The following is an 18,378-nucleotide window of genomic DNA, read 5'->3' as shown; positions in this document are numbered from 1 at the left end:
CAATAATCTAGGATATCCTCGTTTTTTATCCTCCAAGTTCCCCAAGAGCCATCGGTGATTAAATTTTCTAGCCTACACTGGTATTTCTTATCGATATAAAACGAATCCGTTGCGACCCTTACCGCGATATCAGAAAATTTATTTATCATCGACAGTAAATTTATGCTAACATAAGCGAGCATCGACGATCTTAAATGCGTATACTGCGCTGATTCTCCATCAAGGTAGCTAATTACGGTACCTAACTTTACTCCATCAATGATAATATTCTCTCTGTTGCAGAATATTCCTCGCGATACTGTATCGGCGATAATAAAATCCATCTCGGCGTCGTTGATAAATAACCTAGCGTGGCGATGTTTATGATCAACGGATCCTCCTTGAGTAAATTTACCAATTATTTTTCTTCCGATATCTTTCGCGTTGTCACAATCCGTTGGCAACCACACTTCGGTTTGTTTCCTATATGATATAATTGCCTCGCTCACTGTCAACGACACTAACATTGATGAATGCAGCATATATCTCAACAACACCGTGGGGACCCAACGGCGCTGCGATAAATGCCGACCAAACCAAATATAGCAAATCTTATGCAAATTTTCAGCAAACTCGAATGAAGTGATGCAAGCGAATCCGGTCATGACAAATTCAGGCAATGGCCCGTTAATTGCTACTCTTGTCATCTCGCTGGTAGGATGGCCAAATTTAGCAAAATAATCCGCACAATCGCCATATCCGAGGAAACTTCCAGGATAGCACGCGCTCATATCAACGGAGATCATATCTTCGAAATAATATTTGGTATTCCACAATCCGCCATGGCCGTACTCGATACAACTAAGTTGAATATCAGCGAGATATTCATTCCTCGTAGGTTTCCACGAATTTCTCTCTCTGGCAGCGTGAGCAGCAACAGACGGAACCGTAAAACAATTTGTCAGTAACTGATCAGGATTTGACGAATATTTCACGGCGAGATTTCTCATCGACTCGTGTAATTTTTCATCACGGTAAATATCTCCGCGCGGCAATATAAACTGATCATATTTTTCTTCACTCGAGAATAACCAAACTGATATTGGATCAGACGCGGATAATATTTTGATATATCTGAACATGGCATCGGAATTGTCTTTTGCGGCATCCGTGGAATTTTCCACGGGATAAAATTTAACAGCACGATCCCGCGGAAATATCATTACCGACTGCGACCACGCATGTGAATTATGATCAACAATCTCGATTGGTGCTCCTCGTGATCTGTACGGAGACGAGTATAATATTTCTCCCGATAGCGTTTTCACCGTGATAGGAAACTTAAGTTTCTTACTCAACGCAGCCACATCGTCAATCGATGCACCATCAGCAACTGTCTTCGCCCACGTGTTAATTTTACTCAACCTCAACTGGGTCAGACCAGATCCACGTCGAGCGTTTTTCATATGCTCGATAATGCGCTCAGCCACGCAATTTATCATCGGAGATTCTTTCATCGCAGGTAGATTTTTCATGTCAGGATTATTATTCAGCCGATAAATACCATAAACAACAGCGCTAGATGGATACGCCCTGGCATAATAAGGACCATCGATTCCCAATAACAATCCATGCTTAGAGTTTTTATCAAGAACGACGTTTTTCTTACCGCCACGCACTGGATCTCGTTTATCGCGAATAATCCAAGTGTCGTCCGGCATTTGTGCGATAAATTTTATTCCGAAGATAAATCGCTCTTCTTTATGCGAGTTTTTTATGTGCTCGATTATTTTCTTAGCTCGCTCCAGGTTCATCGTGGCATCAATAGAATTTGTTTTCCAAGTTGACCAAGTATGAACCGCTCCATCATCGAAGAATTCCTTCTTGGCTCGATCAACCTCAGGTATAATATATTCTGCCTCATCAAGATCAAATGCATCCATTATTATATTTTAGACAAATGTTTAAATTATAATGAATAAATGTTCGTGGATACCAATCGGATCAACAAAATCATGCGACAAATCCTGCAGAGGCGATTATTGTGGCGCTCACATATATGCAATTCGACGTGGCAGCAAAGGACCACAGCGATGTTTAGTTTGTCAAGTTGGCACCCGAGGAAAGACACGGTTGTGTTTATCCTGTGGAGGGAAAAATTATCGGGAATTACGAAGATATTACGAAAAGAAATCTTCCTCGGTAATAACATGCGAAGAAGATTATATTAATCGATTCAAGGCAAATTATGATTTAGACAGATAGAATATCATATATGGATCTGAAATCGACGATTCCTGAAACAATCACACACGAGTTTAGATTACATCCAACCATCGAGGGTTACGAGGCGTCATCGGATGGTATCGTCAGAAATGCAAGAATTAAAAAAAATGTTGGTAGGGTTAGCAATTCGGGTTATCTATTGCATAACTTTAGTGGAGTAAGTTATTTATGCCACAGATTTGTTTTCGAGTGTTTTCACGGACCTATCAAAGTCGATCTTGTCATCGATCATATCGACGGTGATAAGCTTAACAACAAACTGTCAAATCTCCGAGCGGTGACTCCGAGTGAAAATTCAAGATTTGGTAATACCGGTGGCGTACGGCGACCAGCTAAAGCGGTTAAATCGGTAAATCAAGAAACAGGAAAGGAGCTTGTATTTGAGTCAATGAGAGCCGCTGCAAAATATTATAATATTAGTCTAGCATCGGTGCATCGTGCGGCAGAAAGAATAATCAACGCGACATTTTCATATAATTCTGACGCTTGGATCGAGTTTTATTATATTTCGATAATATCAGACTCAGAAAGTGAGATCGAAGATTAATTGAATTACAGGATTGTATATATGAATGAGGAAAATATAAATAACATCATCGAAGCCATCGATGAACTGAGAAAAAAAATAAATCTTCCATCAGAGTTGGACGCGAATAAAATTCGATCCGAATTCGAGACGATTGTTCAGGGGGAGCTCGAATACAAATACACGCTACCATCCGAGTACAAACTAATAAAAAAGATCCAGATTGCGATGTACCAATCACTTGCGACAGTCAGCGATGATCAAATCGAGGATTTTGTTAAATTATCGACGCTGGTAGAAAAAGCTAGGTTGATTTTATCAGATGCATATGAGTCGAGAAAAATTACAAGCTCGCGTGTCAGACAACTGAAAAAGCTTGTCGATGAAAGTAAAGTTAGAATCGGAGATTCTTGAATCTTCCTGAAGATTTCCGCAAACAAAAAAAACAAAAATTAAAAAAATATATTAATTTTGAAAATTCCCCCGGATTTTATTTATTTTTTTTGGCCTGTTTTTCCCCGTGGACAGATTCAGGAATCGAGGATTCCCTAATTAAGAATCTGTGATTTTTACGATTTTACCAGCAGATTGATACTTATCGTTTCCCCGCGTATATCGAGCAGATTTCCGTTCTGATCCGTTAGTTTGAAATTTATCCTCGACAACAACCGATTATGACATCGCAGATAAAACGGATTCACTGGTTCTTTTATTATCAAATAACCAGGAGAAGCGCTAGGTGAAAACGAATACAAGATGAATCCCTGCTGCGCTTGATTTGACATTGACGAATCAACATTGTAGCTGCCCTCGACAACATCCGCGTGAAGATAAATCGCGATAACTTCCGTTATATTAACGATGCCAGGAGATATATGCCGTCCACCTTTGGTCGGATCGTTATTGTGTTTGAGAATCAATTCCGATTGTACTTTTTTAGTCCACGCGGCATGTAACTTCGGAAATAACTCATCGATGGTATCAGTGACGGATTTTCTCATGCCATCAAAGTCATAATTGGGGAATTTGAAATTTGGTAGCGTTTCCTCGGTTAATTCAAATACTCTCATGAATTTTTGTTTTTCTCCTGAATTTTTGATCAACTCGAATTTGCTAATAGGAAGAACATAATCGGCAATTGATATATCGTCGACTATCGCCCGAATGAACATACCATGATAATATTCAATATCATTCACAAGTTGATTTAAAATCTTCACTCGTCCGATAATTTCGCTACATGAACCTGATTTATTTAGGATGCATTCATGAAATAATCCCCGCAATAAATTTAATTGTAGTTCATGTTCTTGAATAAATTCGTCGATGGTTCTTCTTACCAAGATACCGTCTATGGGGGCTATTATCCTGTTAATGTTGGTAGCGTCGAAGATTTTCACACCGGGGGGAATTTTAGGAAGAGGCAACCACGAGAGAATTCTTTCGTTAATAAAAGTAAAAGCGAACATTACCAAGTCAAATTTGTGGTTATTCATGAGATTGATGGCGCTGTGGATCAGAGGCTTGTGTTTGTTATCTTCCCTCCATACCTCATCAGTAGTAAAATCTGATTTTTTTGGCTCCGGTTGCTCTGGAGGAGCTTCCTCGTGCCAACCTGGAATAATAAAATCTGGTTTTTCTGGTTTTGCCAGAGGTGCGATTTTGGGCCAACCTAGCACGGTCCTAATCGATGATTGGTAAATATCTACCATGTACGGCGATTTCACTTCTATCATCGACGATAGAGTTGGATCGTGCGAGGATATTTTTATTCCCGGAGTAGCATCGCCGGTTATATTTGATATTCTGGTGGTAAACTCCTTATCCAGCTGATCAATTTCGTAACTGCCTGTTGGTATGCCAACGACGATCCAATCGGGCGTTCCATCGGGTTTGTTTTTGTTGGCAAAAACAAGCGAATTATTTGATAATATTTTACCGAATGACGTCGATCTAACATTGGGCCAGCTGTTGTAGACACGCAGTTGTGTTAGTGCAATTTCTTTGACGCTGATTGGTGTTGAAAAATTTATGCTAAATTCTGGCTTGGTTGAACTTAGCGATATCAGTGTTGTTGTCGGCGGTGTCGTGTTTGTCACGATCTGGGCTAGTTCGGACATTATTAATATTCATTTGTTCAATCTCCGAGTAAATACTGATCATTGCCGAAAATTCTGGATCGGAGATAACGCCATCGTTGAGACTTTCAGAAAGAAACGATGATAATTTCGAGTACGCGTCGTTGACCTGGGATAATTTATTCTTGTACAATGATAACTTTTCACTTGTGCACGAGGATATCTTTTTTGCGATGATATTGAGAACACCAGCGATTGTCGTTGTTGATGAAATTATGATCGTTGCTACGATCGGCGCGATTGTTGTTACCGCGGATAAAATTATTCCAGCACCGGCGATAATTGCACTTACCGCGTACACAGCAACATCGATGGGAACTAATCTACGCTGGTATTTCTTTATTTTTGTTTGATATTCGTCGAGTAGCTTTTTTAGTGAATCCTGCCATGATCGCGCCTGATTGTAACGGTAGTCAGATGCGGTCATTTATGAATCTACGATAACAATTACGGAATTACCAATTATGTTTATATTGGAATACCAACTGTTTTCAATCCCGATAAATATTCGAAAATTACAAAATAATTCACCGGTCCTGTGGTGGTTCTGTCTGGCGGTTCTAGATCGCATAACATATCGCTACCTTTACTTAGCGAAATAATAAAAAATCCAGGGTAGAATTCATGAATTTTACTGCCACGTTCCACTATTATATTGAATTTTATCTCGGAAATCACATATATTCGATATATGCCAGTAATTGGCGTGTTGAAATAAAACCCGATACTGTTTCCAGGTTCCCAAGTATAATTGTATGTCCTAAACACAAATGGCACATTGCAGGGGAGATTTTTTGTTTCTACCTCCTCTGGCATCGAAATACGCGATAATCTTCCGAGGTTCATTGACGATATTTTTGTGTTGATATCGTTAACTTTTGTGGTTGCGTCGAGAAGTTTCGTGTTAATATCTAGAATTTCTCTATCGTGCACTGATGTTTCGACCCTTTTTAATATCATATTAGTTAATATGTTAGCGTCATTGTGATGATTATCCTCGATGATTTTTATTTCATCGTTGATTTTTTTTATTTTCTCATTTATCGATTCACGTATCGCGTTAACCCCCTTGGCAAATTCGGGAGCAACAACATCGCTGAGTTTATTAATTTCCTCGCTGATTTTTTTGTTGAGATCGTCGATTGATGTTTTCTGACCCATCGAGATATTTATTTTGGTAATTTCCTCGTTGATTTTTTTTACTCTCTCGATGAGATCGCTGTGTGTAGTTGAGGAGGCATCGATGAATGTTTTTATATCTTCCTCGAGTTTTTTACCGAATTTACTTGATGTGTCGTCGAGTTTTTTAAGATCATTATTTAGCTTGTTAAATCTTTTTGTTATTTTTTCCTGGAAATCGTCGGTTGATGCCTTATCGGACTTTAGAAGCATCGCCGCTGATAACTCGCTATTGTTTTGTTTTATATCCACGAGATCGGCCTTTGGTGGAAACTCCGCGATGATATCGTTAATATCAGCGATAGATTTTAATACCATCTCCGATTGGCGAGTAAATTGACTAATGTGATCATTATATTCTTCTCGCTTGATTATATCAGCTATTTTCACGTTGCTGGTGTGTAATCTTCCCTCGGTATTCTGAAAAACAGCAACTTCGCCAGGGTCCACCTCTGACAGCGATAGAAGATTGTTAATATCGCTCTTGGTTGCAAATTTTGATGTATCGATGTCGCCTGCTTCTGTTTTTTCCTTCCTGAAGAGGGATCTACCATAAATGTCAACCATGATATTTATCTACGGCGTATTCAAATACAATTTTGTGATAAGGACCGGATGATTTTGAAATTGCATCAAGAACATTAATTGACTCTGGGCCGCATATTGGTGGATCTGCTAATGTTTGTGTTGGAAGAGTCGAATACCAAACCGGAAGTCTCAGTGAAGACACATAGTTGATAAATTCGTTTGGTGGTGCTAATCCGTACGAATCAAAATAAACAACCTCGCGAGGATTAATCGCGTAGGCGACCCAGTGAGTGCCAGGACCGGTATTTGAATCAAGATTTATTATTCCTGTCTCGGTAGGGTTTGGTTTTTCTGGTAGTTGATCTCGCATAAATACGCCTCTGAAAAACTTTATTTTTTTTTTCTTTACTTCGCTGATTAGATCTAAATTTGAGGCTGGTAGGCTCGACTTAGGCCGGATCCGTACGGGGGTCGTCTTAGATAAAGGCCGGATCCCTTTTTTTTACGATATCTTCCTCCGGTAATTTTTCGCATTATTGTGGAGCCTAATTCAGAACCTACACCTCCGAGCGCGCCCAATCCTAGTGCCTTTCCAATCGCCGGAAGAGCTAGTTTCGCCAGAGGCAATAGGAAAGGAAGAAATCCGCCAGTTTTGACCATGTCTCTGATTGCGCCTATGGAAAGGCTCACATGAACGCCAGAATTTGCTGATTTGGCCTTGATAAATCGTTCACGTTGACTTTTGCTCAGCGATAGTTTGTTAGGCCCGCCTTGAATTTGATCGTTTTTCAGGGTTAATTTCATACCGCATCGCTTTGATATCGCTGATTGGAGCTTTTTCATCTGACCCGGGGTCAGAGTTACACTGACGTGTTCGTATGGCATATTAATAATCGCTTAATCTAAATTTGGAATTTGTCACATGTTCTCTACGGGTGCGTCAATAATTCTCATTCTACCACTGATGCCTTCCAGGATCATTGTTCTATCACCGAGAATCACCGCGATGGCTCTTGCTACTTGTCCACCTGTGTCAATTCTGGCTTTGAAATGGATATCAACGACGGATTGTTTTACCAGGTCGAGATGTTCCAAGGAAAAGTAATAGATGGGGTAGCGAGTATTAAAATCCATCTGTGATATTTGTAATCCTGTATCGATATTTTGATCGCGTCCCATGAAACTTAGCAAGCGATGATACGCGCGGGCTGTCGAAAAGGTGGGAAAATTAATTGATATTTCCTCGGATGGTTCTTGTTGGCCGTTTATTCTCAGTGATACGTTTGTTGCTGCGAAATTGTCAAATATCATATGACTGTGAGTTTGATCGTATCTATTTGTGTTTTGGAGAACTATAAAGATATGTCTAGGTGCCGAAAAGCCCTGCTGTGATGCAATTCGCCAGGTAAATATTCCGTTGATATTAATGTCGGTAAAGTCGGTTGTTGTTGTTAACCAGGACATAACGGATTTACCACCTTGATTCATAAATGACAATAATTTTTCTTCCACAAGTATCGATGGAGTTATTGCTGGCATCCACAAGGTAAATTTGTTTAGGATTACCTTGCCTGCATCAGGAACAGTAGCATTGTCTCTCCAGATAGCTCTATCATTACTCGCGGGGTCTCGAATAAACGAAATAGTATGTTTCGCTCCGTAGATAACTTTTCTGAAGTGTCTACAAAATCCAAAAATGTGGGATAGTGGAATTGCACAGGAGAATCTTAAACTAGGACCAACCAGCATAGTTTTCCGCGTGGCAAATCCGAGATTGTAATTGGGATTGGTGTCGATCATTACCGCCATCTGGGTGGCGGGACCGGCACCAGCTGCATCATTTGGTATAGCGATGTTATACTGGATATGATCGGCACTGTCGTTAGTATCCTTGGCGAACATCATACTAGGACCAGCTGACCTGGTAAAATCATTCGAGTATCTGGCCATACCTATCACCGTCGTTGCAACATCAGCGTTATCTGTAATTGATTCAATTTCTCTTCCATCAATCGTGTAGGTGACGCTCTTGAATAAAGCCATAATTCCGTTATTGACAAATCCAACTTTGGAATCTGCTGGATAATTGGTATCATTAGCTCTCCTTAATTCGCCACCAAATTCAATATATGCCTCTGATGGAAGAAAATATCTCGTTGTGTCGTGAACTTGAATTTCAATGCGATTAGGTGCATCTGGTGTCACTGCGTCGTATGAGAAATACTGGAAATCTCGCACGGATGTGTCTCTACCTACAGGCTCGTCCATGTCGAACACTTCGTTTGACACTTGTGCGAACATTTATTATTAAGAATATCATCTAAAACGAAGACCGCTGCCTGAAATAAAACTTGTATTTACAAGATTTGTTTTAGCAACTTCATTTGCGAGATTTGTCTTAGCAACTTCCTGCGCTATATTTGTCTTAGCAACTTCCTGCGCTAGGTCGTTTATTTTTTTATTTGCTGCGTCGTTTATGGCTTTGCTGATTTCGGGTGGCATTTCTCTGGTGCTAGGTAATTTGACGGGTTGTTTTTTGCGCATTAAATTTAATATTTTACTTTTGACAGCATTGAAACCTTTGCTGGCCAAATTGCCAATACCAGAAATGGCAGTCTCGCCGATCTTTCCTATTGCTTTTAATCCGAATTGTTTGATCGTGGGTCCGATTTTAGGTATTATTCGCGTAACGAGACTTCCAATGATATCGCCGAATCCATTGCCGTGGATATATTTGTATACGGGCAATCGAGAGTTTACTATGCGGACCTGTCTTGGTCTGCGTTGATGCTTGTGAACAATCATGTTATTTCAATTATGTTATTTTAATCGATGAGTTCATCAACGAAATCCTTATAAATTTTAGAGTTAATGATGCCACCGCGGAATAATCGCTGACAAATATCTGAGGCCTCGTTAATTATTTCACGAGAGTTATTTCCGGCTCGTTTTCCTCCGATTAATACCTCGAGGCGAGATACATCGTTGACAACACTGTCAGGACAAATGGTATATCCGCTTCCTGTCTTTGGTTCTGGAGATTTCGGTGGCAATGGAGGGGGGGAGGAGCGAAAAGACCGACCTTCGTCACCTTGAAAATAACGAGGTCCCAGATTAAAACGACGCCGCCTACCTTCGCGAAGCATATCCTCAGTACTATAAGTACTTGGTACCGGGGGGGGGGGGGGAGAATATTCCGTTCCTACATCTAATACCGTTCTTTTTGCCTCAGGTGATGGTTCTGAAGGGAGGTGGAAGGAAGGGGGGGGGGGGGAAACTGGGGGATTAATGTATCACTCGCCCTTGTAGATGATGGACTTGTCGGCATCTTTACTGATAATTTGTATTTACCAACATCCGATAAAAATTTTATAAAATTTTCATCAGAATAATCTATTGGTTTTCCTAAACTACCAAAATAAATTATCGCCCGCCAATCAATTTCTTCGACTTTATCAGCAATATCTTTTTTCAAAAATAATCTTTTATTTTCCGGAGAATTATCCGCAGCCATCATAATTCTTGAACCATCGTTACTAAGTAGATACAACATGTTCTTGTTCAAATAATTATCAGCGGATATTCTAGTATCAATTACTGACGAACCATTGTCCGCAGATGGTTTGAATTCGGGTGCAACTATCGGTTCGTCACTCTGATCTTTTTTCCTTCTTGATTTTCTCTCCTTTTTCTGAGGTGGAATTTTTTCTTTTGGTCTAGCTCCTAATTCCTGTGGTTGAATATCTTCTTCCTGTGGTTGAATTATTGGTTCCTGTGGTTGAATATCTTCCTGTGGTATTACTTTTCTCCTTCGTGTTTTAGCTTTTTCTTCCTTCTCCTGTTGTTTTCTTTCCTTCGCTTGCTGTTTTATATCTTCCGCTAGTTGCTTATTATAATTATATCTATCGTCTGCTGCTTCTAAAAATCTTCTAAAAAATGGATCCCTTTCGCTCGCCTGTGTTTTTTCCGCATAAACTTTATATAACATACCATACCAACTATTACGGGTTTTATATTTTCCCCTTCCTATTTCAGTCAAATATTCATTTCGAACACTAAACATATCTTCCGCAAATTGACCAATTCGATCTATGGTATACAGTGTCGAGAGCGGTCGTGATATATTTCCCATCCCTCATCGGTGAAATTTTCTCTTAAATTCTCGATATTAAACTTCCCTTTTTTTACTCCCGGTTTTCCTACTACGGTTTTTCCCTTACTACCTATTTTATAAGCAATTGCAGGTTGTCGCCCTTGTTGTGCTGCAATTGCTAATCGCTCGGGTAATGTTCGTGATTGTTCCTCAATACCTTTCAACATAGGAAAAATTCCCTTTTTCCTAGTTTCCTGATCTTTTTCGTCACCAAATACAACTTGTTCGATTGTTCCGGTCACTGGCTTCAACCATTTCGACGAAACCTCGGAAATTCCATGTTGTACATCTTCGTAACCACGAACATTTCTCTTAAATAATTGTTTTGTCGGAATAAGCTTCTTTAGTGCAGCTAATTGCTCTCGCGCTAATCTGGCAGAATGAGGCTCTCCAACTGTACTAGCTTTCGGACTCATATTATTTTCAAGTATATTGTTTTAATGCGAGGTAAAATTAGGATCCGCAGCCCAACTTTGACAGCACACACGACACCAAATAAATTCCCCCCCCCCCCTAAAAATCCTTGTTTTTTACTTGTCCAGAATCATTGATTTTGCACACAAAAATTGCACTCGGTGACGAATTTACGCAAATTAATTTTCGTAGGAAGCGTTATTTCTGCTTTCTGAGGCTTCTACGGAGAAAGTTCTCGTAGGAAGGTTTATTTTGGCGGAACCGTCTGGTCTGTAGAACTTCCCTGCTGCTCTGTTGGCACCTTAAAGCTGATAATTATAGTTATCCCAAAATATACATGTAAATATACATCAAGATATACATGTTGATTAGAGAGAGTTATAATGAAGATATAGATGAAACAGCAAAAGCAGACAAGTATATGCATATAGAAAGATATAGGGATTTGTAAAGTATTTGGAAATAGCTAGATTTTTGAGAGAGAGAGAGAGAGAGAGAGAGAAGGATCTGTTAGTAATGATATATTTATACTCAAAACTCAAGGACTTGTGATTACATATTTTATCCATTAATTTTACAGACACCTTCACATCAGCGACCTACAAATACTTGACAATACACCTTTTGAGACTGATTTGAGAACAGTTATTTTTGTCCATTTAATTGTCTTTAAAGCAGTATGTATTGAGGATCCTATAATTATCGTGTAAGCAACATCAGGGCCGACAAAGGGGGGGGGGGGGCGGGGATAAATCCACGGGGCAGGGCTAGTAAAGGGCACGGGCCGAACAACACTTTTTAACATCAATAAAAAGAAAATTGTTTGAACAAGAACTAGGAGAAAACAGGGTGTTTCTGACCCCAGGACCCGTGATCGCTCTCTACGGCCCTGAACAACACATAAATGCCACCTGTGGTACAACATTTTTCTAACATGAATCACGCTTTGAGCGAAATCCTCCAGGTAGTTAATAGTTGGAGAGGAGTGCCTTTTATTTCAAAACAAACGGCTATCAAAGAATTTTCACCAGTTGTATTTTAGCACTTAACACCTACTCGATATAGGCAGGAATCCGTGATACGTACAAATATTATCATTATAAAATAACTGATAAGTTAAAATATAAATATTTATTCCTTTTTCGTCAAAGCTTTCTTTAAATAGTAAATATTCACATAATCACGTAAATTTGAGACTGGCCTCAATGTTTTGATTTTTTTAAAATTGGAAAACAACATAATATCGGAACAAAACACATGAACACATAAAAGCCTTTAAGCGTTTCGGAAAAAGTCGTTGGGGGTTGGGGGCGACACACCCGAGGCCAATAGCTTATCACAGCTAAAGGACGAATGTGTATTCACAAATAATAAAATGGCTTTTGACATTGCTTACATGATGGAAATGAAACATACAATAGATGAAATAAACTGTAGTCAAGCGTGCAAAAGAAGGATGCGCTACATATAAACACTAAATAACGGTGCTGATATATGAATTTTGGCGTGATCGCATGGTATTAAACTTGCAGAACATGAAGCATTAAGAACTAAAAACGATCATTATTCGGTAAATTAGCTCACACAGAGTTACTGTATTTTATGCAGACCACAGACGTTAAAGAAATCTTTGGTATATTGTATCCCTCTCTCAGTTAGTTGCCCATGGGTAATTGCCTTATACATTTGAGCTTGTGCCGGAGTCAGGCAAGTGGATTTGTAAATATATATTGCCTTTTTTTCAGACAGAAAGTTCATATTATAATGATCAACATATTTTAAATTATGTAAACATTTGTTTATACCAAAAATATATGTTGTACATCAGTTGTGTGTGTTTATGCTTTAGACGAAGATTTGTGTTAAATATTTAGTATAGTTTTAAATATCTGATATCATTCATCTTTGATTGGAAATTTCAAGATATACAACACAGCAGATAAAGGATTAGAATGAAAGCCAATGGCTTAGAGTGCTCATCTCATTTGACAATACAAATATTTATAGTATATTTGAATATGGCGGATGATATTGAAGTGTAGACAGAGTTAATTCAGTTATATTTATTTTCTAAACAAATGTTGCTTACGTTAAGTGCAACTTGTACAAGGTCGAACATGAAGAATTTTACATCTACCGTACTTCAACCCAAATAAATGTGTCTGGGAGCATGACTGTCGTTATTATTTAATACCGTATTACAATCGTTTATGCAATTGTACAACGAGTCTCGATTGATAGTGCATTCCATTATCGACTGACGAAAGGAAGAAATGAGTTTTAGTTGCGACCTGTTCTAGCGTGTACTGCTGGGGAGTTCATTATAGTACTTAAATCACTACGAGCAATATTACTTAAGCTGCCGAAATCAGAGATATGAGATAGTGATGGCTTCAACCAGATGTATTTAGCATACAAGTATAAATTTGTGGATTCAAGACTTTCCCATCCTAGTTCTCGATGTAAAGCTTCAATAGATACCAAAATTATTTGCCAGCCACGATTTCGGTCTGATTCATGATGTATTTTTCCGAGTTCACTTTTGTAAAGTAAAGTATATTATCCTAAACCACATTGCTTTATTTCAGAATAGACCCTATAAAAGCGGTATATATCATTCCTAAAAAGATTCAATAAAGTTGAATTTTAAGTCTGCGCATTACAAAATGTCTTGACCATGTCTTTCTTTCATGATAGTGCACATTTGTTTGTGCCATCAGCAGTGTTTCGAGAGAAAACTTCAAGATGTATGCTTGAGCATATACATTGGTGGGGGGAAGTGTTTATCAACTTTCTTTAAAATTTTAATGAATTCTGTTTCAGAAATATTACAGGATACAAGTAAATTAGTTGCCCATTAAGAGATTTGTTCCAAGTCAGAGTTGAGGTTTTGAGCAGTTGCTATTGGATTATGTCAGAAAAAAGTGACTTGTATCATCTGCAAATAAAGTTATATTGGAGTGTAAATTCCCACACAATATCGTTCAAATATGTCCCAAAAAAAGAAAGCGACCGAAAATTAATTCTTGGATCTATGCAAGATTTAATATGTGTATGTGTGTTTTGGATTTTAAACGTAGTTTTAAAACATTTCAGTGATATTGATATCTGCACTGTTACAATTTTATAGAGATGTCTAGCACTGGGGCATCATGTAGCAGACATGTAGCATAATGTCCCACCCAGTCACATTATCCTGACACCAGGCCAACCAGTCCTAACACTAACATCTTAATGCTGAGCGCCTAGCGAGGCAGATGCTAGTACCATTTTTATAAGTCTTTGGTATGACTCGGCCAGGGTTCGAATCCGCATCCGAGGCGGACGCTCTAACCCCAAGGCCACGGGATCGGTGCAAGATTTAAGATACCTCCAGTTAGAAAGTAAGCCTGGAAATATCACTCGTTGTTCTAGATATTAAGATACCTCGAAAACCATTTTAAAAGCTTCCTTTGAGGCCTGTCGCTTTCAATTCATCGACGATTCCGTTTATGTCATACGTTATCAAAATCTTTACTTATATCACAACAGTACCATAAAATACAACGAAAATGTCCTTGCTGAAATCAACTGTTTGGCAAAACGTATAATTGAGGTATGTTAGTTGTTAACTATCGCATGTAATAAAGCCAGACTGGAATTGTGCATATTGGTCTGTAATTAGATACACACGTGTGTTTTCTTTCCAAAAATCTTGGAAAGGTGGCGTCCCTAAAAGACTGATTAAAAAATGAACAACAAAATGAGAGGGTGAATTAGTCACCATTGGGGACATAAGCATTACCTATCGAAAAGCTTTCGATAACATTCTGTACTTTTACTGGTGTTTGTTCCATAGAACTAAAACTGACGTCTTTATGTATAGGTAGATCTTTAAGATATACAGTTTGCTTCACACAACAAATTGTTAAATGTTTCAATGTGGTCAACTTCTTTGGTGTTTATGTAACCGTTGAGTTGACGTTATAGCATAGAACATGTACTGTGAGTACTGATGAAGACCTTAATGGCTTGTCGGATTATTGGGATTGTTTGGTTCCGCAGTGAAAGAAATTTAGTACAAAGAAAGCATGGCTCATAAATCTAATAATTTATGTGTCAAAATGAATCAGTGATATTAATACTTGACCTATGAGGTGTTCCAGTCGTAACTGGATAAGCATTATATTTCTAAACAAGACAGAAATGGCAAAACTGTGAAGCTCCAAAACTTGCATTGCATAAATAGTTATACATTGCACTACCAACCAAAACCCACCCGCCCCTACCCCATTATATCTTGTAGCAATGCATTTTCAAATTAAAGTATGCTGCATGACAGGAAAGTCGGTATAATCGAAAATGTCGAAACTTAATGGGAGACCAGGGAAGCTGACAAACATACAATTACTCCACTTATAGAAATGGCATGGGTAGTCTGGATGGACTGGGGTTTCTTCCTTTGCGGAGAAATCTTCAGGAAAGAGAAGCGGCAGCAGTAGAGACCGTCCGATTGAGAAAAATGGTGTGAAAATGAAGCAGATTGCAAGAATAAACGTACGAGCTAGATGTGTCGTATAAAGAGCTACTAAAAGAGACCGTAGAGTTTGTTTTCGGATATTTAAGAAAATGTTTCCAGTTTATAGGAACTAACTAAATGTTCTGTATCAGAGCTATCCTTTATTAATATCTGTAATTTGTGCGTAATAAATTTATAAATAATTGAGATCCCGATTTCGTTGAAGCAAAAAAGTGGAACTTAAGATGACTCAAAAGAAACAAGCATAGCTTATAGAAAAATAGCGCCGAGACAAACCTGGAGTTGCCGGGCATTTTGCGAACCCTCACTTTACATAGAACATATGCACTGACTGTCAAAGTTTACAAATTTGCTTCACCTCTAAGAGATAAATATACATTTCATCTTTATATCCTGCTTCATTACAGATTCTGTGCAGCACACATGGCCACTTAAACAGGGCATAACTTTAACCCAGTGAGGTACGAGTACATATAGCCGTGTTGGGCAGAGACCGTTGGTCTTCAAGAAATACTTTGAAGCTTAGATCCCTCAGATGTGAGAAAGGGGTTTCAAAATGACCGAAAACGACAAGGACGGTCTTTGTTTCTCATAGACCTCCATGGACAGAGGTGCAGCCCCCCCCCACCAAAAAACAAATATGCACATCAAGTCTGATTAGTACAATTCTTTTATTTGGTTTACTTTTCTTTTTCACACATGGCTATACTTTTGCATCACCAGAGATTATTCATAGATGATTTTACATGGATGCTCGTTTGTCGTGAAATGACAGAAATTCGTTAATAATAATATAACCTCGAGCTGTTGGCAACGTGTGATATATTTTAATATTCAACCAGTGTCATGACTAATTTCAAATGAACACGAGTTTTAGACTCTATTTATTACATAACGTAAACATTTAATCGCTTTATGGCGATATTATGTGACGTTGCTAAGTGTTACGACACTGTGGCAAACGACTTTTATGAGATAATATCATGAGGCCAATAAAGTCGGGAGTTGTGCGATATGCACAGATAAAAGCTGTGTCCCTGTGAATCAAAATCGTTGATTCGGGAGTTTGTATCTTTTCGAGACTATAAACATTGTACTGTACAGTCAGTAATCATAAAACTTTCTATATCTCTCAGAGTTACTAAAAAAAAGGGTTGACATGGAGATATATACACACATATAAATGCACGCATGCAGAAGAGAACATCAAGAAGACAGACAGATGGACAGAGATAAACAAATGCACATATTTACATACCCTCCTGGTCGCAGTGCTTCAGAAAGCGTGGACAAAATGGTTATTAGGCAAGAGGAAAAAAATCTATGGTTACCAAAGCCCATCTCTTCCCAAGAGCTACCACTAAAATGAGAAATATTTCTATTGATACATGTATGTCACATTCTCAATGGCTGATTGGTGTAGACGGATTCAATGGCACATAACGATAGAATTTTACTAGGAAGTCAAAATCGGTTCACCTGTACCAATATATTACACGCATTTACACAGAATGGAATTTTATTTTCACTTCGTGGTTGAAAATGTACTTATTCATGCAAAGTACTCAGTATTATTGCACAGTTCTTAATTTAAATTTTGCTAAGTATCAGTAAACGTCAAAGCGAGTTAACTAATAACATACACCAAGATTACAAGTCTCCACAAGTTTCCATATCATAGCACCATACACACAGGTTTAAACTGAGCACAACTCTCTCTCTCTCTCTTTCTCAATTGCAAGTAAGACGGTAACTGCTTGATAGTTAGTTATGCGTATTAAAGGCAGATATAGGAAGCAAATAAAATATACTCCTTGCTAATTCGAGTAAATATCCAGTGACATGGAAATATGTATTTATGGACCAACGTACAATCAGATTGAATAGAATTTCTCACTGAAGTTAGTAACCCATCTAATTCTGGTACACGTCTCACATATTTTTAAATTAAGCAATACTTTCTTCATATAATTTTAGGAGGTAAGACACTCAAGCACTCGGCAGCGAATTATGATTTTAAGGATTTCTTGGCGATCTACATTAAATATTCATCACTGCACTGCCTACTTTTAATGTCGCTCGGTCATTTATTTTTTAGCTATCAAGCTTCTGATAATCATGATATTCTTCGTGACGAAATTAGTGTTATTGTATAACAAGTATCATCACTTAATATTTCCTACAAATGTCACTGTTTAGCATCAGACTTTCAGAAAAGTGTGACCACTTTTAAACACTGTCGCCGAAACTTGTGTAAGCTACGTTTTAATGAACACTGGCCAGATGAAAACATTTTATTAAACATTATTAAATATAGTACTTCCCTTTATCTTCAAACTCTCGGACTAAATGCCTCGTGTGCTGCATAAATAGCAATTCTTCAGATGTAATAATTAGCACAGATTTAGTCCCAATTTCGCTGTATTAAACACGTACGATCAACATATGCCATATATTGTACAATCTTTAAACTTAACTGCAATTAAGATACTTGAGCCTATTTTCATGTCAAAGATAGCTTTCAAATATCTTAGGATTAAAAGAACGCAAATCACATGAGATAGTGACTAAAATAAATATCAAGTTGGAGTTATTTTCTTGGCAATAATTTTGAGCACTAAGGAAAAAAAAAATGATGTATAAGAGCTAGATATAC

General features: G+C 38.2%; 1 protein-coding gene across 1 annotated transcript in view; it reads right to left on the bottom strand.

The window, feature by feature from the left end:
- The window catches only part of LOC149805053 (uncharacterized), an 85,412-nt gene extending 68,317 nt beyond the window's left edge, over window positions 1–17,095 (bottom strand). The window contains exon 1 of the mRNA XM_089933491.1: window positions 16,981–17,095. Coding sequence (XP_089789617.1) covers window positions 16,981–17,063 — 83 coding nt within the window. The 5' untranslated portion in view covers window positions 17,064–17,095. The remainder of the gene's footprint in view (window positions 1–16,980) is intronic.
- Window positions 17,096–18,378: the final 1,283 nt, after the last annotated feature.

This window comes from Sinohyriopsis cumingii, chromosome 2, assembly GCF_028554795.1.
Source record: "Sinohyriopsis cumingii isolate HCF-2022 chromosome 2, ASM2855479v2, whole genome shotgun sequence".
Taxonomy (NCBI): Eukaryota; Metazoa; Mollusca; class Bivalvia; order Unionida; family Unionidae; genus Sinohyriopsis; species Sinohyriopsis cumingii.
This window is presented reverse-complemented; position numbering and strand designations above follow the sequence as displayed.